This window comes from Somniosus microcephalus, chromosome 26 (assembly GCF_052327205.1).
Source record: "Somniosus microcephalus isolate GS21.2 chromosome 26, FLI_Smic_1.0, whole genome shotgun sequence".
NCBI classification, from domain to species: Eukaryota; Metazoa; Chordata; class Chondrichthyes; order Squaliformes; family Somniosidae; genus Somniosus; species Somniosus microcephalus.
This window is the reverse complement of record NC_141012.1, coordinates 48,904,352-48,930,025: the sequence shown is the minus strand read 5'-3', so window position 1 is coordinate 48,930,025 and position 25,674 is coordinate 48,904,352. Positions and strand designations below refer to the sequence as shown.

At 49.9% G+C, this 25,674-nt stretch overlaps 1 protein-coding gene across 4 annotated transcripts in view; it reads right to left on the bottom strand.

Annotated features, from left to right (window-relative positions):
* Positions 1 to 25,674, bottom strand: part of ets1 (ETS proto-oncogene 1, transcription factor) — a 148,891-nt gene that overhangs the window by 65,895 nt on the left and 57,322 nt on the right. For 3 of the 4 annotated variants that reach the window (XM_085968167.1, XM_085968170.1, XM_085968168.1), the window contains 2 exons: positions 2,002 to 2,121; positions 289 to 489 (listed from right to left, as the gene is read on the bottom strand). In XM_085968167.1, the coding sequence (XP_085824293.1) occupies positions 289 to 489; positions 2,002 to 2,121 (321 nt within the window). Of the gene's footprint in view, positions 1 to 288; positions 490 to 2,001; positions 2,122 to 4,682; positions 4,801 to 25,674 lie in introns of those variants that run through there. The other variant, XM_085968171.1, reaches the window with a different exon arrangement.

Sequence of the window (25,674 nt, the reverse complement as noted above, 5' to 3'; positions counted from 1 at the left end):
ATGTCAATGCCCACAGAAAGAACGCTAACCTGTCTTTTATGGCTAGTGGACACACAGACCTTCAGCACTGGGGCATTGAGACTAGAATGTAAACTCCTCAATGGGCTGCAGCAGGACATCTTGGGGGAGGGGCTCCAGTGTAGCAGGTAAACGCCCAGCCGATGTGTAATATACTGTAATAGCACGAATTACGAATATTTTTATACTTTACACTAAGCCTTTACGAATCCCATGGGAAAGATCCGACACTTGGGACACAAAGATTAACACCATGAGTCTGCGGCCTACCTTTCTGAAGCTGCTCCAGATGTTCCCACAGGATGTCACCCACAAAGTCAGGGGCCAGCTCCAGAAAGCTGTCCCTGCCCAGCGCGCACAGGCTGGCTCCACTCATTCGGAACTGGTGGAAGTCCACATTCTTCAAACTGAATTCGTTGACAGCCCAGACTAACCAGTGTGTCACGTGCTCGTCCATCCATTGTCGTGGGTCTGCAGGGAGTCACAACACACACGTGGCATTTCTGTATCCCACAGCAATCATTATCATTCTCAAAGTACAGGCGGGGCCGTGCTGCAGCACTAGCTGGTCCCACGACACCAGAGGGTTTCACGGATGGTTCCACTCTGGGTACGGTTACCAGTCCTCCAGGATTGACCCGGAGTCTTCAGGAATTAAAGGTTAATCTCCTGGACACTGCCGGGAGAATTTTTTTTTTTTCATTTCTTTGAACACTTTTGTTTATATTAAAATATTGGAGATGGGGAAAAGGGCAGTTTGGCTGGGCGGGGCGGGGCGGTTGGAGGAGGAAGGCCATGTGGTGAAGCCTCCAGGTGTACGTCTAACCAGAGTTGCCGACCCTAACTCAGGGCCAGGCTGCAGCAGGTCACACCGACACCGAAGTCAGCTGAGCACTCGGAGTAATCGCTGGTCGATTCCTCTCGTCAGTGAAAGAGTGCGGCGATAGCTTGGACATGATTAGCTAACAGTCATACAAACTGACTGCCCGGCCCAGGGCTGGTGGTCATTGAAACAAGGAGCCCGCCTTTTGAGTAGGGATGGTAAGTAATCCCCAAAAGTACAAAGTAGACGCTGGATTTTTCAATTGGTTGTTACTTTAACACTGGAGGTAGCACATTTATTTTAAACTGATTAGAAATAGGTCACTGCTATTGAGACTGGCAATCTAGGTTCAACAGTTTGATATTTAAGAACACAAGTTTGTTTCTTCACTCATGTCCTTTGACCTGGAGATGTGAATTAGGATTCTTCAACAGCAGCAAAACAAAGTTCAGAACCTCAGGGCAGGATTCCACCGCCTTCATCACCCAACTGAAGCGATTCAAGAGGGCAGCCCAACACCACCCTTGGAGCAAGACAAGGAATGGGCAATAAATCTCGCCAGCCGTGTCCACGTCCCAAGAATTAATTAACAAAAAGTCCCGACCAACACCAAGTTAACGCAGTGCCAAATGGTATAGAATCAGAACCAGAACGTCATTGGTTGGTTAACATTCCACTTCACCCCTTCCCCCCCACAACCACACCTCCTTACTTCCAAACACTGATCCCAATATCAGCTCCCGATTTTGATCCAAACTCGCAGTTCACTGCCAGATTCAAACTGGCATGAATTTAAACAGATGGCGTAACCATAAATCATTCCCTCCCCCTGAAATGATTCATCCACCTCTACCCTGGAAATGCCTCAGCATTATTAGAGCTGTCCATGATTAATACAAAACGGAGGTGGCCCCCACGTTGTCTGATTTTGGAAGAACTGGGTGCCATTTTTGATGTCAAACATAAGAAAAAATGAGATATTAATAGTGTGAATCGCTTCCTGCTTCTAAAGAGGTGAGAAAGCCTTCCTGACAGTGTGCGAGAGACCTTTAACAATTGCATTGTCCCTGGCCACACCAGCATCTGATTGGAGGATACCCAAGGTGAAACAAACCAATAGATGAGGAGATCCCCCAATCGCAGGGAGTTGTAATGTTTACCTTTCGGGATTCCCAGTCTCTGCTGTTCCCTGGTGAATTCGCTAAATGTGGCCTTGAGGGCTTGAGACATCATTTTGTTGCTGCTGGGAGTCAGTAACGGTATATCCCCACATTCCAAATCTGAAAGGAATTTAGAAAAAAAGAGACACATTTTATACCAACTGTCACTCAACATCCAGGAGTCTCAACATACACTTTTGGATCTGCGAATGGATGAAGATATTACTTGGGCTGCGTGTCAGTTGGGTATGGGACATGACCGCAGGGTCCAACGCCAGACAACAATCATTTTGGATGTGATGGCACAATTGTGGGAACCACTGAAAATAACCTTGTGGAGACTGTGACTTGTGGTTGCTCACACGCCATCCTCTATCCCGTTCACACGCACGGTCGGTGAGGCTCTTTTAAGGAGAAGTAGCTGGGTAATGGAATCGTCAGCCAGCTTGGACTTTAGGCGGGAGAGTCCAGAGCCATCTATCGCTTTACAATAAAATAGCAGCAAAATACTGTGGGTGCTGGGAATTTGGAATAAAAACAGAAAATGCTGGTAACACTCAGCACGTCAGGCAGCATCTGTGGAGAGAGACCATGTTCTGATGAAAGGTCATTGACCTGAAACATTGGCCGGAATTTTGCCGGCGCTCAGCGGACGGGATGGGTGGTGGGTTAGCTGTTAAATTTAAAATGATTGACAGCGGGTCGGGAACCCACTGTCAAAATGCGCACACTGGACTTTCCCGATGTCGGGTCTGTCAGTGCTGAGCAGACCCGACATGCAGCAGCAGGGAAGGCAATTAAAATCATTAGTGGCTTGTTTACAGCCACTTAACAATGGTTTTTTTTCCAGCTTTTTGGATTTGACAGCTCGCCCACCAGTTTCCCACTGTGCTTAGACCTCAAGCTGAGGGGGAGGTCAGTGGCCATTGAATCAGCTGATGAGTTGACAGCTTCAAATGTCAAGTCAAAGCTCCCAGCTGATTGAGAAATGTTCCCTTAACCACTAGCCTCTCTAAACTGCATTTCCACTACAGGTTCAGGATGCTGCAAGTCTTTACACAAGTCTCCATCCAGTCTGACCTCATTACCTCTCCCACCATTGACAGATCGCTTCTGCCATCTCTACTTCACCTGCCATCTATTAAATCAGAATTGGTGCCTTTTATACTCTCACCTTGGTCCTCAGAATCCCTCCATGATCAGCCTCAACACCAGCAGCACCAGGCACACCAGCAACACCAACAACAACACTAACATTCTCCGTAATCACCTGATGCTGCACAGGACACCAGCGCCCGACCACATTGCTGCCCGGACGCCAGGGATGGTCTCACCATGTCCAGATTTACTTCACTTGACACTGTACTGGCTGCCACATGATGTGCCAGGTTGGCACCACCCCACACCAACACCATAAAACATCCCTACAATGCCCAAGCCATTTCTCCCGCACTCATCGCCATTGTGGGAGGTACCATTTTGTCTCACCGTTCACTGCAACTCACTGAGACACTTCCAAAGGTGTCCAAGAATCTGTCCAAGAATGCAAAGTGTTGAAAATGTGAAAAAAGATTTCAACATTTGATAGCACATTAACAGAAACTTTACATGAACATTGGCTAAAACACCCAAGTGCCTACCCTTGTGCGGTGTTAGTTGGTATGATTGGACTAGGATGAGGGTGAGTGTGAGGGGTGGCTAGTGAGATGGGGATGTGATAATATAGATAGAGAGGGATGGGTGGAGACGCAAGGTAAGTTGGTGTGAGCAAGGATGTGCAGGAGTAGGGTAGGGAAGGCAGAGTGATGGGGATGTGATGAGTGGCACAGCAGGATGAGGTTGAGTGTGGCTTTGCAGTAACGTTTCGTGATCTAATGAGGTCACTGAAATGTTTGCGGCACTGCACTCAGGTCCTCCTGACCACATTCCTGCTTGTGACCTCCTGTGCAATGTGCAACCAGGCTGTATTGATCTCCTGGGGAGGTCTCTTCCACTCTTGGGAAAGGGAAAAGAACCCCTTGCGTGCTGTGACTCCCTCCATAAGCATATGCATATGGAGGGAGTCATGGGAGAGCCTGGGTGCAGCCCTGTACCTCTGTGCAGTGATTGTCAGTGTTTGCAGCACCTCAATGCTGTAGAACACTGACAGCACAAATGTCAAACTAAATTTGCACATGGTCCCTTTAAGGAAACCGGCTGGTGACACATCAGAAATGATGTCATCAAACCCGCTTCCCTCAATTGGCCGGAAGACTCACTGGGTGGGTTTAACAAGCCCAATCATCGGAAAATCATTTCGCAGGCCAGGGTGCAGACAGCAGTGGGGTCGGGACCCACCAAGGTTAGTAAAATTGTAGCTGTTAACTCTGTTTCTCTCGCCACAGATACTCCCTCACTTGCTGAGTGTTTCCAGCATTTTCCCTTATTATCATTTTGCAATTTCTGCTACCATCCAGTTCACCCCTCCCCCCACCACCCCCCCGCTCCATCTCCTCTCCTGAAGGCAGATTGGTGCTGAGGTAGAATTTGGTGGGCATCCATTGCCTTCCCATACCTCATCCAAGTGGCCATCCTACACGTGATTATGTTTCTGTTCATGGTTGGACACTATGCGAGGCGTGCAACTGAATTACTAATGCCGATATGATGCGCACACTTTGGCACAAGTTTCCAATACACACCTCACACCAGGGACTGTAGATATCAGCTCAATTAACGAAGCCAGTTTGGTATCATCAGCCTGTTCCAACACGGACGAAAGGGGTAAATCAGGAGCAGAGCAGAAACATGGAGAACGAGAAGCAGCATCATGTCACACAGGAAACCGAGGAATGGAATGAGACAGTAATTTGGGGGAGGTAACAGATCCTGGTCAGCTCAGAATGCAGCAATCGGCATTCTCCTACAACCTGCAGTAATTCAACCCCACAACGCCCACCTCTAGAACCTGAAACCAGGGCAGCAAGGACAGAACGAAAGTCAGAACTGAGCGATTCTGCAGTAACTCAGGTGACTCGGTCGCCCACACACCACTGACTTTTTCTAATATATTATTTTGAACATGCAGCTTACACACTCGCGCAAGGACTGGCTTGATACACAGTACGTGCTATATAGCAGGTTACACAATGCTCAAAGTATATGAAGAGTGAAGGTCAAATTCCCAGCTCTCAATTTGCTTCCCATCTGGGAATTGCAATCAACGTGGGGACAGGCACAAGGCAAGCAGCTGGTCCAGGTCACGCTGCAGTTTATACACTTCCTCTTTCTCAGGGCGTATTTCAGACTGCAACAATAGTATTGGTGGGTCCCACCAATACACTAAATTATACGTATTAATTATTCCTTAAGAATTAGATGGTAATTAGGATTCTCATTTCATGATCCGCTCTTCAACAGACTGAAATCCTGGCACTGGAGTCTGCCCATCACCATCACGCTTGTGAGGACTGTGCTTGGTATAAGCCATTCAGTGGGTTGCTATGGATATGGACAACGAAAGATCAGTGAGCTCCTCTCCTGCTAATAAGCATTAACAGCTCTAAATTAACACCAACCAATAAAGAGACTTAAGCTCACTGCAAAGGGTGGGGCTCTGAAAGAGACCAGATTAGATACCTCCCTGGGGAAAGGAGGTGGACAAGGACAGAGGAGAAAGGGACCGGGTCGGAGGGAGAAGGAGAGTCTATACGGAGGGAGAGGGGACGAGGAGGGAGAAGAGAGATGATGGGGAGGAGAGGACCAGAAGCTGCTACAGGGGGCGAAAGCTTGAAGGTAGTGGATGCAAACCGCAAGACCAGAAGAGTTGGAAGAGCAGGCCAGAAATCACAAAACATAAATTTTCTCAGTGTCAGTCACTGTGAAAAATAAACACAGCTCCATGTCTTCATCAGACTTCTAATCTATGTTGCTGGGCATAAATAAAATGACTCCAAATAGTTCCCTGATGTCATCATTGAGAAAAACGTACCTTCCGACTCTCTGTTCCCCTTTGCCATCCGGCTGAGCAGGAATCGATAGACAACACTGACTGAACGCACACATTCCCTCTCCTGTTTCAGTCTGTAGACATTACTTAGAAGCTAGGTGAAGTGCCAAGGCCCATAGTGCAGGTTAACACCATGACATATAATCTAGCGACACCAAGATTGGGTTTTAGAGCCTGTAAATTGTAGGGAGGAGACTGAGGGACCGGAAATATTCCACACTGGTGAGGTTCTGGGGCAGAACACGGTACAGCAGCAGACAGTGCAATGAGTCTGGATTATTTATTATTCCATTGAAGGCAATGGAAAGGAAAGTGGAGTGGCATGAATAATGACCGATCAATCGACCACCACCTGTTCTGGGCCCCGTCAAACTGAATCTTACCTCAGTGTCTGGGATCATCAATTTTGAGATTAGGAAGAAGAGATAGTAGTATCGGAGGAGGGGAGAGTATGAAAGAGAGAGGGAGAGAGGAGAAAGAGATAGGGAAGAGAGAGAGAGAAGGGGAGAGAGGGGAAAGACCAAGGGTGAGAGAGGGGAGAGAGAGATGGGGAAAGAGAGGGAGAGAGGGGAGAGAGAGATGGGGAAGAGAGAGGGAGGGGGAGAGAGGGGGAGAGAGAGGGAGGGGTAGGGAGGGGGAGAGAGAGGGGAGAGAGAGAGAGAGAGGGGGAGAGGGAGGGGTAGGGAGGGGGAGAGAGGGGAGAGAGAGAGAGGGGGAGAGAGAGGGGAGAGAGAGAGGAGAGAGAGGGAGGGGGAGAGAGAGGGGAGAGAGAGGGAGGCGGGGAGAGGGAGGGGGGAGAGAGGGGGAGAGAGAGAGGAGAGAGAGGGAGGGGGAGAGAGAGAGGAGAGAGAGGGGAGGGGGAGAGAGAGGGAGGGGGGGGAGAGGGGGAGAGAGAGGGGAGAGAGAGGGGGGGGAGAGAGAGGGGACAGAGGGGGGAGAGAGAGGGGGAGAGAGAGGGGGAGAGAGAGGGGGAGAGAGAGAAAGAGGGGGAAGAGAAAGAGGGGGAAGAGAAAGAGGGGGAAGAGAGAGGGAGAGAGGCAGAGAGAAGGGGAGAGAGAGGGGAGAGAGGGTAATGAGGGAGGGAGAGAGAGGGGGAGAGATAGAAGGGAAGGGGGAATTGTAGTGTATGTACCCTGAAGAAGGAACTATATTCTGCAGCCCCTGTATACTGCAGTACCAGTAGTGACCACCCCGGTATATAAGCCTGTGTAGTAACTTTGTATAGTAGTTCCAGTTTTGTCTCCATTCAGTAAACACCTGTTATAACCAACTTCTGCAGTCCGTGTCTCAATTACACACGGACATTACATTGGCGACGAACAGATCCGAACTTACCTACAGTTCTGCACCACCTCACGGGGATCCATCCCTGAAGCAAAGTTATTAGAGGTCGAAGCCAGAAGGAAGAAATCCAAAAAGAAAAAAAAACAAACAGAAGAAACGGGCGTCGACCGTAGCCAACCGCCCTCTGATTCATCGAATTCGAAGATTTGTAGGGGAGGCTGTCAAGAGCTGGGCTTGGTTCTCCAGTCTATGGTGTTCCAGCTAATCGGGCTGGTGGCAGGTAGTACACTGATCCTTCCTGGGCTGCGGCGGGCTAGAGCTCGATCGGGTGGCTTTTCAACGGGGCCGAACAGCGTTGTCGGGAAGTGCAGAGAGAGAGAGAGAGTGGAGCACACAGGGCGCGGCCGGTGCTACGAAGCCGGGCAGCGTACAGACCCGAGAAGAGGGAGGAGAGTGTCCCATAGGATCTGCTCTGATGACGGGAACAGTAATTAAAATAAAAGAAGTTAGAAGCGCAGAAAGCCGCGAGGAGCTGCAGTTTGCCACGGGGACCGCGGAGAGCGGCGTTGGCAGCAGCGCGGGGGGGGGGGGGGAAGTGCGCGAAGACCATAGGGCGTCGCCATCAAGGCATAAAAACGCCAGCAACAACGCTGGCAGCAGCGGAAAAGACAGAAAGCGCGGGAGGCGCCATCTTAATCCAGTGGGGAAGAAGGCAAAGCGCGGGAGGCGCCATTTTGTTCAATCGGGGAAGAAGGCAAAGCGCGGGAGGCGCCATCTTAGATCTCCAAGATGCCGAAGACTGGCAATATCACTGCCTTCGATAATGCAATAGAAGACTGGACCACGTATGTGGAAAGAGTCGAAGTATATTGCAAGGCAAATGAAGTAGCCGATGAGAAAAAGGCATCGGGACTACTAAACTTAATGGGCGCAAGAACGTACGGCCTATTGCGGAACCTGATCACTCCAGTCAAACCGATGGAGAAGAGTTTTAACGAAATTGTTGATATCCTACAGGAACACCTAAATCCTACACCGCTGCTGATAGCAGAAAGATTTAAATTCCACAAGAGAAATCAGCATAAAGATGAGAGCAATGCTGATTACCTTACGGAACTACGCAAGCTATCAAAGCACTGCCAGTTCGGAGCAGGACTGGCAGATACCCTACGGGACAAATTTGTCTGTGGACTCCTGAGTGAAGGAACCCAGAAGAGGTTACTCTCAGAGAAAGAGCTGACGCTAGATAAGGCTTTCAGCGTGGCAGTATCGTACGAAGCAGCAGCAAGGGGAGCTGTGGAAATACAGCAAAAGCCACAGGAGTACAGCACCCATGAAATGACAGGGGGATTTGAAAAATGTTATCGCTGCGGCAGAGCAACCCATGACCAGAAGGACTTGCTGGTCCAAGGACAAAACATGCAGGCAATGCGGAAAGATGGGACACATTGCACGAGTTTGCAGGTCCGGGAAGAAGCACGAGTTTGCAGGTCCGGGAAGAAGACTAACGACAACAAAAAGACTACTAAGGAAAAGTACAGGAAAGTACAAAAGATGACGGACAGTAGTTCCGAAGACCAGAAGAGCGATAGTGAATCCGGGAATAAGAGACTAAGCTGTCTCAAACTACACAACTTAATCACAAAAGAGGATCACCGAACCATTTGGGTCACCCTCACGATAGCAGGGTCCCAAGTCAAAATGAAATTGGATACAGGATCAGTCCTGACCATCATGAATCGACGAGACTACAAGCGGCTATTCTCACACATACCCTTGAAAGACACATCCATTATCTTGAAGACATATACGGGGCAGAAAGTATACCCCAGAGGGAAAATAAGGGTGCCTGTCGGATACAACGGCAAGGAAATACAGAAATTGTATCTGTACATACTGCAAGATGGTGGACCACCGTTATTGGGACGTGAATGGATCAGAAAGATAAGTTTAGACTGGCACTCCATTCAGGCACTGACTGTGGCTGGTAAAAAGGATGACGACGTCACACCTGAACGATTGTCAAAAATCTTGGCTAACGCTAAAGAGGTATTTCAACAAGAACTGGGAACTCTTAAAGGCGTAACCGCCTCGATAAAAATAGAAGAGAATGCAATTCCCAAGTTTTTCAAAGCAAGACCGGTACCGTATGCAATTCGTCCAGCCGTCAAGGCAGAGCTGGAGAATCTGGAGAATGCAGGCGTGTTAACTAAGGTAGACTGGAGCGAGTGGGCGACACCCATCGTTCCTGTCATGAAGAAAATGTTAAACAATAAGTCTGAGGAGCCAAGGAAGGTTCGCATCTGTGGGGACTTCAAGGTGACTGTGAACCCAGTCCTTCACACAGTACAGTATCCTCTTCCGAGGATAGAAGATATTTTCGCCTCACTATCTGGAGGGAAACGTTTTACAAAAATTGACCTAGCACAAGCGTATTTGCAGATGGAGGTTGAAGAATCCTCTAGGAAATATCTCACGATAAACACTCACAAAGGTCTTTACCAGTATAATTGACTGGTATTCGGAGTTGCATCAGCTCCGGCTATATGGCAAAGAGCGATGGAACAAGTCCTGCAAGGGATTCCGGGGACTCAGTGTTACTTGGACGACATCCTAGTGACAGGTGAAGATGACAGTGAACACCTTGCCAACCTAGAGCAGGTGCTCACTAGACTAAGAGAACATGGGCTACGAGCCAATCGCCCCAAGTGCGAGTTTTTAAGAAACAAATATCATATTGTGGCCACGTGATTGATGAAGAGGGGTTACATAAGTCCCCTGACAAAATTGAAGCGGTAGTTAAGGCTCCAGCGCCTGAAAATGTGTCGCAACTGAGGTCATTCCTCGGATTGCTGAATTACTACCATAAGTTTTTGCCGAATTTGTCCACAATTCTGCACCCACTGAACGCCCTGCTACAAACGGGAGTAGCATGGAAATGGAGCGATGAATGTAAGCGGGCCTTTCAGAAGTGTAAAGGCCTGATCACTTCAAGAGAAGTATTGGCTCACTACAACCCATCACTACCGATAAGACTGGCGTGTGATGCGTCTCCCTATGGCGTTGGAGCGGTACTGTCACATAAATCCCTTGATGGTTCAGAGAGGCCGATAGCTTTTGCGTCACGCTCGTTAACTGCAGCCGAGCGTAACTACGCCCAAATTGACAGAGAGGCCCTCAGCCTGGTGTGGGGGGTGAAGAAGTTCAATCACTACCTGCACGGACAGAAATTTACTCTACTAACTGATCATCAACCTCTTGTCTCCATTTTCAACCCTAAGAAGGGCGTCCCGATAATGACAGCACAACGGCTACAGAGGTGGTCCCTTTTCCTAGGGGCACACCAATATGACATCGAGTACAAAGGAACTAAACAGCATGGGAATGCTGATGGATTGTCGCGCCTACCGTTGCCGACGGTGGAAGAAGCACCTGCAGTGGATCCTGTGGAGATATTCCACTCGACCATAGTCGAATGTCTACCTGTGACGAATGCAAACATAGAAAAGGAAACACGAAATGACCCGACACTCTCCAGGGTCTATGATTTAACAGTGAAGGGATGGCCAGCACATGGCGAACCACTGTTGCCAGCATTCTCGCCGAGAAGAGAACAGCTGTCAGTGTGCCGAGGAACCTTGATGTGTGGATCCAGAGTAGTAATTCCACGCAAATTGAAGGATAGAGTGCTCAATGAGCTTCATGAGGGTCATCTGGGAGGGGTAAAAATGAAGAACTTAGCCAGAGCGTTTGTGTGGTGGCCGGGAATCGATAGAGAAATCGAAGAGATGACCAAGAGCTGTACAGGATGCCAGAAGGTCCAAAACGCCCCACCACAAGCCCCTCTACATCCATGGGAGTGGCCCTCATCTCCATGGCAAAGGGTACACATTGATTTTGCTGGTCCATTTATGGACTCGATGTTTTTAATTGCGGTGGATGCACAAAGTGGCCAGAGGTAATAAAAATGTCCTCAACCACCACAGAAAAAACTATCACCGTCTTACGAACCATATTCGCCAGAAATGGGCTGCCTGAACAGATTTGCTCCGACAATGGACCACAGTTTGTGTCTGAAGAGTTCCGGAGGTTCTTAAAGAACAATGGTGTTAAGCATTACACATCCGCCCCATATCATCCAGCCACCAATGGATTGGCTGAGAGGTTCGTTCAAACATTCAAGAAGGCTATCAAGGCAATGTGTAATGAAGACATACCCCTACAACACAAGGTGGATAACTTCTTGTTTGCCTACTGGAATGCGACACATGCGGTTACCAACCAAACTCCAGCCATGATGTTCTTCAATCGAAGACTAAGATGCCGCTTGGATTTGGTTAAGCCAAACATCAGAAGAGATGTGGAGAACAGGCAGTTTCAGAATATGAATGAAAGGCCAACCAGGAGTTTCAAGATAGGTCAACCAGTTTTGGCCCGGGACTACCGCACAGAGAAATGGCAGCCAGGAACGATCTGCACACGGCAAGGACCTCTAATGTATACCGTGGACGTTGGGGAGAGCATTGTAAGACGCCATGCTGACCAGATTCTAGAGTCACTGGAAAACATCAAATCTACACCACGATCCTATACACCTGGCGATGAAACCAAAGTACCAATGGCATCTACCTCAGAATCGGTGATATTGGAAGCAGACGAACCAAACAACGACGTTGATCCCGAATCAACTTTGCCAGAAGAACCTGATACCCCAAAGAGGCGCTATCCGGACAGAATCAGGAAGCCTCCTCAAAGGCTGAATTTATAATTGATTAACTTCAGCTAATGTATATAGCAACTGTAATTGTAAATATGTTATTTAATTATTAATTGAATGTTATGTACTGTTTAGCTAAAAGGGGAGGAATTGTAGTATATGTACCTTGAAGAAGGAACTATATTCTGTAGCCCCTGTATACTGCAGTACCAGTAGTGACCACCCCTGTATATAAGCCTGTGTAGTAACTTTGTATAGTAGTTCCAGTTTTGTCTCCATTCAGTAAACACCTGTTATAACCAACTCCTGCAGTCCGTGTCTCAATTACACACGGACATTACAGGAAATATGAATGCAAATATTTAGCAGACAAGAAGAATTTTTCATTTTAAATTCCTTCAAAGAAGACATCTCTCTGAAACTGGCCAATGTTTACACAATAAACACCGGGTAATGGGAGTACTTTTTCATTAGAGAACCCAAGACACACAGCAGCCCCGTAGCAACAATCCCCATGCAAACCTCTCACCAGCCCATCATCACCAGCGACTCTCCTTCACACTGCAGCAACACAGCAGCTTTGGGGCTTGAACAACCGTCAGCTAAGCCCACACCGATCAATCTGCTAACTCAGAGAGAGAGAGAACGCAGGCAGATGTGAGTCAGGAGGTCCTGCAGCTCCAGATTGCTGAGCTGCTGGTCATTCGCCACTCGCCTTCAAAGCAAGATAAACCCCAAACTTGGACACAATTACACATCAGGAACGCGGATATTATGGCCTATCATGAGCTCTGCTGCTCAACCTGGGAATGGAGCCATCTAGTCTAAGTCAGAGAGCTGAGGTTCTTCACCGATGACCCCTGCCCATTACTGCAGTTCAACATCCCAACTGGAATACTGAACATTTGGTCCGATCATTTAGGAAAACCCTAACTGCAAGTTACACAAGGTTGCATTGACAAAGCAGCTCATAAGACGTTCATGCCTGTCTCTCGTCACAAAATCACAACACACAGGAAATTAGCCAGTGTTTAGATTGCACACAATAGCACACACTGTCCACTCCTGTTAACACCCGGAGCCCAACCCTGTGCACTCCCGTTAGCAGCTGGAGCTCCGGCCATGTTCACTGCCGTTAACGTCTGGAACCCCAGCCAATCTTGGGACATTCTCTGGTAAAGGATTAGTTCCCTTTGGTGGAGAGGAAACCATCTAATCCATCAATGCCAAACTATCAACAGATATTGGCTACTTGGATGATCTGTTTCAACAGAACCCGTTTTCCTGCCAGCCTGCTTGTTTGCTCAGAGCTGGACAGGCAGGTCAGATACAAAACAGATTCTGGCATGTTCAAGGACATGAGAACTGAGAAGGGACAACTTCACAGCAGAGTGCAACAATCTCATCAACTAAAACATTTGGCAAGTTAAACAGGGAAAGACTGATACAGACACGCGTGTTAAAGCCAGAGAAATGTCAGTGGGTATTGTTTAATGAGGAGTGAGGGGGAGGAGACACAGTGATAGTTACTGTGCACAGACAGAACATGCCAGAGACTTCAGACCTCAGACACAAACCAGAATCTCTGCTCAAAGCAGAGCGTTTTGAGTGATATTCTCTCTCTCCGAGGCTGTCGGGAGAAAAACAGAATTCATTTCTTTCTTCCCCACCAAAGGGAACTAATTCCGTTACACAAAATGTCCACGATCAGCTGGAGCTCCAGATGTTAACAGGAATGGACAGAGACAGGCTCCAGATGTTAGCGGGAGTGGACAAGGCCGGAGCTCCAGATGTTACCGGGAGTGGACAGAGCCGGAGCTCCAGATGTTAATGGGAACGGATAGAGCCGGAGCTCCAGATGTTTATGGGAGTGGACAGAGCCGGAGCTCCAGGTGTTTACGGGAGTGGGCAGGGCTGGAGCTCCAGATGTTTATGGGAGTGGATAGAGCCAGAGCTCCAGCCGTTAATAGGAGTGGACAGAGCCGGAGCTCCAGATGTTACCGGGAGTGGACAGAGCCAGAGCTCCAGCCGTTAATAGGAGTGGACAGAGCCGGAGCTCCAGATGTTACCGGGAGTGGATAGAGCCAGAGCTCCAGCCGTTAATAGGAGTGGACAGAGCCAGAGCTCCAGATGTTTATGGGAGTGGATAGAGCCAGAGCTCCAGCCGTTAATAGGAGTGGACAGAGCCGGAGCTCCAGATGTTACCGGGAGTGGATAGAGCCAGAGCTCCAGCCGTTAATAGGAGTGGACAGAGCCGGGGCTCCAGATGTTAGTAGGAATGAAAAGGGTCGGGATCCAGATGTTAACTAGGGCTTGGTGAGCCAGCTTTAAATGACCACACTGTCCAAACGTTTTGTTTCCTGAATATTCCCAGCAGTTCGGAAAAAAGGATTCAACACAAAAACAAAGGTTGAAATAACCTCCCTCACAGATTTCCTGCTGTATAGTGGAAGTTACTTCATAAACTTCACAGTATATTTTTCAAAGACTCCAATTGACAAGAACAGAGTGTTTGACTGTTTCCTTTTGCAGGGCCGCAGTCAGGCCCTGTCCCGGTTCACTCACTCCAAACAACATGGCGAGGGTTATCAGTCACGCCCTACCCTTCCCCATCGGCCTTCCCATGGACTGTTCACCGGATCACTGATTTGAGGTCCTGAGATTATCGCAACGTGATACCTTTTCCATAAGCATTCAGCACATATTCCAATATTCCAAATGTTATTCCCGGACCCTCGAGTCCCAGGAACTTCAAGCTAAGTACAAGGAGCTGAGGCACACAACAGCCATGAGGCAACACCGTTAAACAGAGGTGGAGGGAGTGGGATCGACTACATTGGAGGGAGGGAGGGTGGGAACTGATTTTTTTTCCCCGCAATCAATTCCTTTCGAAAAGAATGATTTTTGTCTTCTGATGTAAACAAGAGCCATTCTGCCGTCCCCAGCTTAAAGCGCCATTGTACAGCCTCAGATTGTGGAGCACATCACCACCCCAGGGGACAATCTCTCTCCCCAAACTAACACCATACCTTCAGCTAAAGAAAGAACAGTAGCTCCAATGTACTAAGATGTGATTTGAGGGCAAAGCCCTGGCTGTGCCTGACCCAGGGTGACTTGGCCCTTGTAACCAGGGACAGGCTGCAGGTCACGCTCTGATACATTACAGGCTCTGTTTCCAGCAACCCCTTGGACAGTGAGTAGCTGGTGGTTGTCCTCAATGAATTGTGATCAAAGGGCTCCTTGTATGTCGGCTTTGAGAGCTATATAAAATCTCTCAGAGACACGGGGTTGGAAAGGAGCGAAGTGCTGAATCTCAAAGCACATACTGCAGTCACTGTGCTGCTACAGTGTCTGAATGTACATCTCTCTCTCTCCCTCTATCTATCTCTTCCCCCCTCTCTCCCCTCTCTCTCTTTCTCCCTCTCTCTCTCTTTCTCCCCCTCTCTTTCCCTTCCTCGCTCTCTCTCCCTATCTCCCTCTCTCTCTCCCTCTCTCTCTCTCTACCCCCTCTCTTTCCCTTCCTCGCTCTCTCTCCCTATCTCCCTCTCTCTCTCCCTCTCTCTCTCTCTACCCCCCTCTCTCCCCTCTCTCTCTTTCTCCCTCTCTCTCTCTCCCTCTTTCTCCCCTGCTTTCTCCCCCCTCTCTTTCCCTTCCTCACTCTCTCTCCCTATCTCCCTCTCTCTCTCTATCTCTTCCCCCCTCTCTCCCCTCTCTCTCTTTCTCCCTCTCTCTCCTTTCTCTTTCTCCCCCGCTTTCTCCCCACTCTCGTTCCCTTCCTTGCTCTCTCCCTATCTATCTCTTCCCCCCTCTCTCCCCTCTCTCTTTCTCCCTCTCTCTCTCCCTCTTTCTCCCCCCTTCCTCGCTCTCTCTCCCTATCTCCCTCTCTTCCTCCCCACAGAAGCCCACATCTACTTCACCTCCAAACTCCAGTTTTATTTCAAGGTGTTTCAGTTTCTAGTCGATCCTGTCAGATAATTTCGCGATATCTGTCCCAAACAGAGCACCTAACTTACAAAAGAAAATTTCAGGTGAAAAGTAAAATAATTCCATTGAGAAAAGCCGAAATCAGCAGGTTTGTGAAAAATGGGAACGATCACAATGTATCGAACAGGATCAGCCCGTCAGTAATTTCCCGGCACTGTGTGTAGTTGAGGGACAGTGTGTGATGACTGCATTGGTGAGCAGGAGTCCCAGCTCCGATCCCCTGCCGGCCAGTAGTTGGGACCTCCGTACCATTGGGTTAAGGAGACAAGGGGGCGATCCCAGTTATCCCTACTGCATAGTACACGAGTGTAGGCATAGAGTGACGATGAAATGTGGGCTCGGACGTGAGGCCTCAGGTAGTTGAATAGCCTGCTGACATTCGATGTCTAGGCTCCCATTTGGGTGCTGCCAATTACTGTGGGACTCTGCCCTAAACACAGATCCTGCAGCATTTGTTCTGCTCAAAAAGATTAGCAATCTGCTTCAAGCACACAGTTGCTGTAACAAGATGGTTGAGGGACATTGTTTTTTGCAGGAGTTTCGCATGGCCTGGCTAGGAGACCCAGCCTGCTTTGTGCGGTCAGCCTCTACCCCCTACTGTCTGCAGGAGGTGTGATGTATTTAAAGGTAAGAACACCCGGGCAGTGTGTTCTGCTCTCCAGGTCTGAGAATACCTAGGCAGTGTGTTCCTCTCCCCAGGTCTGAGAATACCCGGGCAGTGTGTTCCTCTCCCCAGGTCTGAGAATACCCGGGCAGTGTGTTCTGCTCTCCAGGTCTGAGAATACCCAGGCAGTGTGTTCCTCTCCCCAGGTCTGAGAATACCCGGGCAGTGTGTTCCTCTCCCCAGGTCTGAGAATACCCGGGCAGTGTGTTCCTCTCCCCAGGTCTGAGAATACCCGGGCAGTGTGTTCCTCTCCCCAGGTCTGAGAATACCCGGGCAGTGTGTTCCTCTCCCCAGGACTGAGAATACCCGGGCAGTGTGTTCCTCTCCCCAGGACTGAGAATACCCGGGCAGTGTGTTCCTCTCCCCAGGTCAGAGAATACCCGGGCAGTGTGTTCCTCTCCCCAGGACTGAGAATACCCGGGCAGTGTGTTCCTCTCCCCAGGTCTGAGAATACCCGGGCAGTGTGTTCCTCTCCCCAGGTCAGAGAATACCCGGACAGTGTGTTCCTCTCCCCAGGACTGAGAATACCCGGGCAGTGTGTTCCTCTCCCCAGGTCAGAGAATACCCGGGCAGTGTGTTCCTCTCCCCAGGACTGAGAATACCCGGGCAGTGTGTTCCTCTCCCCAGGTCAGAGAATACCCGGGCAGTGTGTTCCTCTCCCCAGGACTGAGAATACCCGGGCAGTGTGTTCCTCTCCCCAGGTCTGAGAATACCCGGGCAGTGTGTTCCTCTCCCCAGGTCTCAGAATACCCGGGCAGTGTGTTCCTCTCCCCAGGTCTGAGAATACCCGGGCAGTGTGTTCCTCTCCCCAGGTCTCAGAATACCCGGGCAGTGTGTTCCTCTCCCCAGTTCCGAGTACACCCGGGCAGTGTGTTCCTCTCCCCAGGTCTGAGAATACCCGGGCAGTGTGTTCCTCTCCCCAGGTCTGAGAATACCCGGGCAGTGTGTTCCTCTCCCCAGGTCAGAGAATACCCGGGCAGTGTGTTCCTCTCCCCAGGTCAGAGAATACCCGGCAGTGTGTTCCTCTCCCCAGGTCTGAGAATACCCGGGCAGTGTGTTCCTCTCCCCAGGTCAGAGAATACCCGGGCAGTGTGTTCCTCTCCCCAGGTCTGAGAATACCCGGGCAGTGTGTTCCTCTCTCCAGGTCTGAGAATACCCGGGCAGTGTGTTCCTCTCCCCAGGTCTGAGAATACCCGGGCAGTGTGTTCCTCTCTCCAGGTCTGAGAATACCCGGGCAGTGTGTTCCTCTCCCCAGTTCCGAGTACACCCGGGCAGTGTGTTCCTCTCCCCAGGTCTGAGAATACCCGGGCAGTGTGTTCCTCTCCCCAGGTCTGAGAACACCCAGGCAGTGTGTTCCTCTCCCCAGGTCTGAGAATACCCGGGCAGTGTGTTCCTCTCCCCAGGTCTGAGAATACCCGGGCAGTGTGTTCCTCTCCCCAGGTCTGAGAATACCCGGGCAGTGTGTTCCTCTCCCCAGGTCTGAGAATACCCAGGCAGTGTGTTCCTCTCTCCAGGTCAGAGAATACCCGGGCAGTGTGTTCCTCTCCCCAGGTCTGAGAATACCCGGGCAGTGTGTTCCTCTCCCCAGGTCTGAGAATACCCGGGCAGTGTGTTCCTCTCCCCAGGACTGAGAATACCCGGGCAGTGTGTTCCTCTCCCCAGGTCTGAGAATACCCGGGCAGTGTGTTCCTCTCCCCAGGTCTGAGAATACCCGGGCAGTGTGTTCCTCTCCCCAGGTCTGAGAATACCCGGGCAGTGTGTTCCTCTCTCCAGGTCCGAGTACACCCGGGCAGTGTGTTCCTCTCCCCAGGTCCGAGAATACCCGGGCAGTGTGTTCCTCTCCCCAGGACTGAGAATACCCGGGCAGTGTGTTCCTCTCCCCAGGTCTGAGAATACCCGGGCAGTGTGTTCCTCTCTCCAGGTCCGAGTACACCCGGGCAGTGTGTTCCTCTCCCCAGGTCTGAGAATACCCGGGCAGTGTGTTCTGCTCTCCAGGTCTGAGAATACCCAGGCAGTGTGTTCCTCTCCCCAGGTCCGAGAATACCCGGGCAGTGTGTTCCTCTCCCCAGGTCTGAGAATACCCGGGCAGTGTGTTCCTCTCCCCAGGTCCGAGTACACCCGGGCAGTGTGTTCCTCTCCCCAGGTCAGAGAATACCCGGGCAGTGTGTTCCTCTCTCCAGGTCCGAGTACACCCGGGCAGTGTGTTCCTCTCCCCAGGTCAGAGAATACCCGGGCAGTGTGTTCCTCTCCCCAGGTCTGAGAATACCCGGGCAGTGTGTTCCTCTCCCCAGGTCCGAGAATACCCGGGCAGTGTGTTCCTCTCCCCAGGTCTGAGAATACCCGGGCAGTGTGTTCCTCTCCCCAGGTCTGAGAATACCCGGGCAGTGTGTTCCTCTCCCCAGGTCTGAGAATACCCGGGCAGTGTGTTCCTCTCCCCAGGTCTGAGAATACCCGGGCAGTGTGTTCCTCTCCCCAGGTCTGAGAATACCCGGGCAGTGTGTTCCTCTCCCCAGGTCAGAGAATACCCGGGCAGTGTGTTCCTCTCCCCAGGTCTGAGAATACCCGGGCAGTGTGTTCCTCTCTCCAGGTCTGAGAATACCCGGGCAGTGTGTTCCTCTCCCCAGGTCTGAGAATACCCGGGCAGTGTGTTCCTCTCTCCAGGTCTGAGAATACCCGGGCAGTGTGTTCCTCTCCCCAGTTCCGAGTACACCCGGGCAGTGTGTTCCTCTCCCCAGGTCTGAGAATACCCGGGCAGTGTGTTCCTCTCCCCAGGTCTGAGAATACCCAGGCAGTGTGTTCCTCTCCCCAGGTCTGAGAATACCCGGGCAGTGTGTTCCTCTCCCCAGGTCTGAGAATACCCGGGCAGTGTGTTCCTCTCCCCAGGTCTGAGAATACCCGGGCAGTGTGTTCCTCTCCCCAGGTCTGAGAATACCCGGGCAGTGTGTTCCTCTCCCGAGGACTGAGAATACCCAGGCAGTGTGTTCCTCTCTCCAGGTCCGAGTACACCCGGGCAGTGTGTTCCTCTCCCCAGGTCCGAGAATACCCGGGCAGTGTGTTCCTCTCCCCAGGACTGAGAATACCCGGGCAGTGTGTTCCTCTCCCCAGGTCTGAGAATACCCGGGCAGTGTGTTCCTCTCCCCAGGTCTGAGAATACCCAGGCAGTGTGTTCCTCTCCCCAGGACTGAGAATACCCGGGCAGTGTGTTCCTCTCTCCAGGTCCGAGTACACCCGGGCAGTGTGTTCCTCTCCCCAGGTCCGAGAATACCCGGGCAGTGTGTTCCTCTCCCCAGGTCTGAGAATACCCGGGCAGTGTGTTCCTCTCCCCAAGACTGAGAATACCCGGGCAGTGTGTTCCTCTCCCCAGGTCTGAGAATACCCGGGCAGTGTGTTCCTCTCCCCAGGTCTGAGAATACCCGGGCAGTGTGTTCCTCTCCCCAGGTCTGAGAATACCCGGGCAGTGTGTTCCTTTCTCCAGGTCTGAGAATACCCGGGCAGTGTGTTCCTCTCCCCAGGTCTGAGAATACCCGGGCAGTGTGTTCCTCTCCCCAGGTCTGAGAATACCCGGGCAATGTGTTCCTCTCCCCAGGTCTGAGAATACCCAGGCAGTGTGTTCCTCTCCCCAGGTCCGAGAACATTCGGGCAGTGTGTTCCTCTCCCCAGGTCTGAGAATACCCGGGCAGTGTGTTCCTCTCCCCAGGTCTGAGAACATCCAGGCAGTGTGTTCCTCTCCCCAGGTCTGAGAATACCCGGGCAGTGTGTTCCTCTCTCCGGGTCTGAGAATACCCGGGCAGTGTGTTCCTCTCCCCAGGTCCGAGTACACCCGGGCAGTGTGTTCCTCTCCCCAGGTCTGAGAATACCCGGGCAGTGTGTTCCTCTCCCCAGGTCTGAGAATACCCGGGCAGTGTGTTCCTCTCCCCAGGTCCGAGAATACCTGAGCAGTGTGTTCCTCTCCCCAGGCCTGATACAGGTCTGCTGTGCAGTCCATTTAACAAACAGACTGTTTCTCTAGACCAGTGCAGTGGATTAATGAACAAGCACAATTATACCCACACCAAGGTGGGGGAGTAACATGCATCTGATCATGGGGTACAGACCACAGTTAACTCTCGTTAACCCAGGTTACGCATCAGCCTATATTGACTAAAGCCAGACCTTCACAAGCACAACCTTCGGCCAGTAACACCAGCAACCAGGAGACTGTTGGAATCTTTGAAAAGGAAAGTAAAGCAAATTCAAACTGGGAATATTCTGAATGGATTCCAGCTTGTGAATTCTCACTTTCCCAAGTAGTGATGGAGTAACAGTTTAACATTATTATAACCACCTATAAGTGGGTTTGGAGCAATCAGTGAACTCTTCATGATTTGGAAGATGTCGTGCAGTTTCTTTTCTGAAGTTTGCGTCATCTCACAGCATGGTTGGTTGGCTCTGCAATCGCGGTACAGTCAATATCCTGGAACATGAGGATGAGGGGGTGGGTGGAATAGTGCAGGATGTCAAGGTCCAGAGCCGCCTGCAGCAGGAGTAGATATAGCTGGCAGCACCCAACAGCTGGTCAGAGGAGATCAGCGAGTGCGGTCAACTTGACATGCATGGAATTAAACAGTTGCTGTTTGACCGCGGGACCCTGTAGCTTCAGCTAGGAGAAGGAAAACCTGAGTTTTAATAGGATGCTGGTCCAGGTCTCTTGAGAAATAACTAGCAGCAATAACCTGGTGCCAAAACTGGGACAATCTGGGGCTCGGAAGGTGTCTGGTTCTTTCTTCAGTGCAGAGACTCGCTTAGATCCAATACCAATCCGAAGTATTGTTTTCACAAAGAGAGAGTGCACCAAACTAGCTGGTACAAGAACCAGAGCATGGTTTCACTGGCCTGTGCTGTGAGCTCAGCCTCCACCATTGCTGCTTACCCTCCGTCAACCAGGTTGGTACATTCCAGTGTTCAGACTGGCTTCCCTCTTATTCCAGTGTAATTTTCCACATTCAAGAAAAATTCTTCAAAAGTCAAAACAAAGATGATGAAAGAGTCTCGCTCACCCTGAGCAGACAGAACTCGAGGAGTGTCAGCGGGTAGGCTCCAGTGTGACTATCAGCCGGTAATTAATGGAGTCTCTCTGTGTTCCAACTCCTGCCCAGGACTAATCACCACAACCCCGCTGGGGCAGGATGAACATCTCCTCAGTGGAATAGCTCTGGACACTGGAAATAACTTGATAAGAATCCTTGGGAAGCAGGGCTGGACTCTAGCGAGAGGTGGGTAGAATCCTGCGGTGGGATCCAACTCAACAGCAGATCTAATGAAATGCTGCCCTCAAAACGGCAGTGAAGAAGGAACATGGACCTAATTTCAGAACAGAGAGACTCCCCCACCCAGTGTGACACTAGGGTTAGAGGCTTGATGCCCAGTCTGTGCCGAACTACCTAACATGACCCAGTGCAGCAGCCGGCCACTACAGCTGGCCAGAGAAGCGGTCAGCCACAACAGCTCGCCTTAGTGTACTTGGACTGGGTGAGGAAAATCTGCCAGAGTTCTTGCTCCTGCTCGCTGTCCAGTGACCCTTGCTGGCTACAATGCCTTCTGCAGTCAAATAGCCTGCTAACACTCACTGGCTAGGCTCACACATTAAGAATGACCACTGGGTGAGATACCTTAGGATTGCTCTGTCTGTGGAATGTGTATCCCAACACGAGTCAGTACCTTCAGAAGGGTAAAAGGTGGAACCAGCTGAAGGACCACTCATGGAAGCCATTGGACAGTTAGGTGAGCCACTGTCATGAGGTGTTCCCAGCACAATTCCAGCCGGAACGTCATAGAGCTTCGGCATATCTCAATGGAAATACAGGTTGAGCATCCCAAATCCGGAGTTCCAGAATCCGGACTCCGGGACGATTGGTGGCAGGGGTCTGAAATCCGCAAAATGTTCCAGAATCCGGACACCCTGAGGGAGGCTTACCAAAAACCGGAAATAGCGCAACCTGGGCCCAGGCATTTCCAGACTCGGCACGTGTTTCTGATGTCCGAAATCCGGAAATAATCGCAACCTGGGCTCGAGCGTTTCCGGACTTCAGACATCAGAAACACATTCCGAAGTCCGGAAAAACCCAAAAACCGGCTCGGCCTCGGTCCCGAGGTTGCCGGATTCGGGACGCTCAACCTGTATGTAGATTTTTATCCTCAAGTATTTTCTGCTCTCCCGCTGGTGTTGACTCATCCTGGGGTGCAGGTTCCACAATCCCAGGCTACGCCAGTACACAACTCATTCTTGTTTTGTGAGCCTCGACAGTGAATGCTGACAAGCTGTTGAATCGTGGTAGGGCATAATAGCTGAACCAATTTAAATGTTCACAGTAGAAGATGCTGGATAGCCATCAGAACCATGGCAGATTGTCCGACCTCTCCAAGAGCACTCATGCTAAATATAGCACACCTACCTCCATCCTATATTCATCCCGATAATTCACAAACCCCTCCGAGTTAATATCCAAAGTATCGGTGCCAATTGGACTGAAACTAATACGTTAATGCTGTGGGATCTGTTTACACCCTTAAGTCCTCACCTTAAGTAAGAGAGAGAAATAAGGGATACGGGGGCAGGGTGGAGCGAGGTGATTAGCATGGGAGGAGACTCGTGTGGAGTATAAACATACACCTGTATTTCTTTCTGTTTCCTCACATGGTGGCTGTTAATGTTGCTGCCATCATCGTTCGCACATCATCTAGAGCCATCTTTTGTTTCTTAACTTGTCCCATTACCCTCTCCTTTTGCCTTGCACTATCATCCCTTTTGTCAGTCTCTCCTGCCTTCCATCCCATCACAGACCTTCCCTTTGTTCTTTCCTCCCCTCCTCCCTACCCCTGCTTAAAAATCTCTCCTCCCGAACCCTTTCCAGTCCTGACGAAGGGTTCGGCCCGAAACGTCGACTCTGTTTCTCCTCTCCTCGATGCTGCCTGACCTGCTGAGTGTTTCTGTTACTGTTTCAGATTTCCAGCATCCGCAGTATTTTGCTATTGGAAACATACACCAGTTGGGCCAAATTGCCTGTTTCTGTGCTGTACATTCTATTTTTTTTTTAAATTAGTGCCATCAATACCACCAGTGACAGGCCTGAACCACCTCACGCTCAAACACTCTCCACAGGCAAAACTCACGTTTTGAAGGACAGAAACCAAAATGGGTGTTTTTCACACTTCAAGTGAAAACAATAACACCAACTATTGGGCTTCAATGAAATCCCGGAAATAATAATGGCCAGGGTGGCTCTGCAACATATCACGGTGAACACTGAGGTGTCACAGTATGCAACTCACCCCAACTGTCTCTCTACTCATCACACAGAAATATACAGTATTCACAAGGTCCCTTGTGTGCAGCATAAACTCCAGTTTAGACCAGTTGGGCCACATGGCCTGTTTCCGTGCTGTAGGTATGCCATTCTACGTTAAAAAAAAAAGCACCCCCAAATCAGCAAATCAGGCAAAGGAACCTAATCGCCCAGAATTCTCTAGCACCCAAAGTGGTTCAGTGCCTTTAACGGTACAATGTTCTGATTATAGGCCGAATACTGCACATTACCTTCGTGAGTACGAATTGAATGAGCTGTTTCAACACACAGCGCAGCATCAATCAATCAGACACTATAACATCTCAGCAACAGCAAACTTCCCACCAACAGACCAGCTCCATATGGGGAGGGGAAGCGGGGATCTTTGAAAGCTGCAATTGACCGGAAAACAAGGCCGTGGCTTAAACAGGAGCAGAACCTGCAGTGGAAATGGAGTGTTAATCTGCATCATAAGTCTGAGGCTGGGGAGGGGAGAAAGTCTGAGGAATGGGGGGCGTGGGGTGAGAAAATGATAGGCCTCTCCTGTATTGTACAACTCTTTACACAGACCTTGATCTCCCTGGACACGTGGCAGGATGCCGTGTGCATTTAACCCAGTTGAAGACAAAGCAGCTCTCTGAGACCAAGGCTTCCTGCAGATCAGAATAAACATCACATTACGGCTAACCAAAGCTTTCATGTGGCCCAATTCACTGTGAATTCACTGACCTACAAAAAGTTGCACAGATCCCATCTGCAATGCACCTGAACATCATTCACACCTCAGCCTCTCTTGTATTCTTACCTGCTGTCAGTCATTATCAGTAAGGCTCCAACTTAGCTCCTTACTGCTCATGGCAGGAGCGGACAGAGGGAAGATAAAACAGAACCTGAAACCCCTCCTGATGGGATTTTCTACAGGAAAAGGAGTGTTTCCCAGTTTTTTCAGCCCTATTACTGTGAAGGAATAAGCCATATCACCTATTCAGAAAAATACACCATTCTATGAAAGAATTCTGGCTTTATTAAAACATGACAAACTGGGTCGGGAAATCTAGAAAACTAACTGAAAAAGCTGTGATAGCATTCTGGCTATTGAGATAAGATAAGTTGTTGACACTGAATCAATAACCTTATTGAAACAGAAGGTTGGAGGCTCCTGACGGTCTGAATCTTTGGAAAGAAGACAATGGTGTATCCTGCTTAAGGTGTTCTAAGTAACACTTCGTAAAGAGGCACATAAAATTAAGAAACATATGCCTTCGTAAAAATGACATCAAGTAAAAGAAACACCTGCTACCACACCGTTTTTGTGTTAAACTTAGAACACCTACGGAGGAGAGACACAATTCTGTGTTACAACCAGCTGAGGTGACTAAGAATTGCATAGATTACCCTAGTTAAGGTGTTCTAATTGCAAGAGCACAAACAGAAGGCCTTAGTAACAATGACATCAAATAGAAGCACCTGCTGTCACACCGTTTTTATGGTAAGTTTGGGACACCTGGGGTAGAGATATAAGTCTGTAATACAATCAGCTGAGGTGACTGTAAGAATTGCAGGGGTCAGCAGAAAAATGACGAGTTAATTAGCTTACATCAGCAGAAAACTTCAAAGGAAACACCACTGAAAAAGAGTATAAATATTGAACTTTTAAATGGGATAATAGACTCGCTGTAAAGGGGTAAAGCGATTTTCAGGCTTCAGAGGTGGC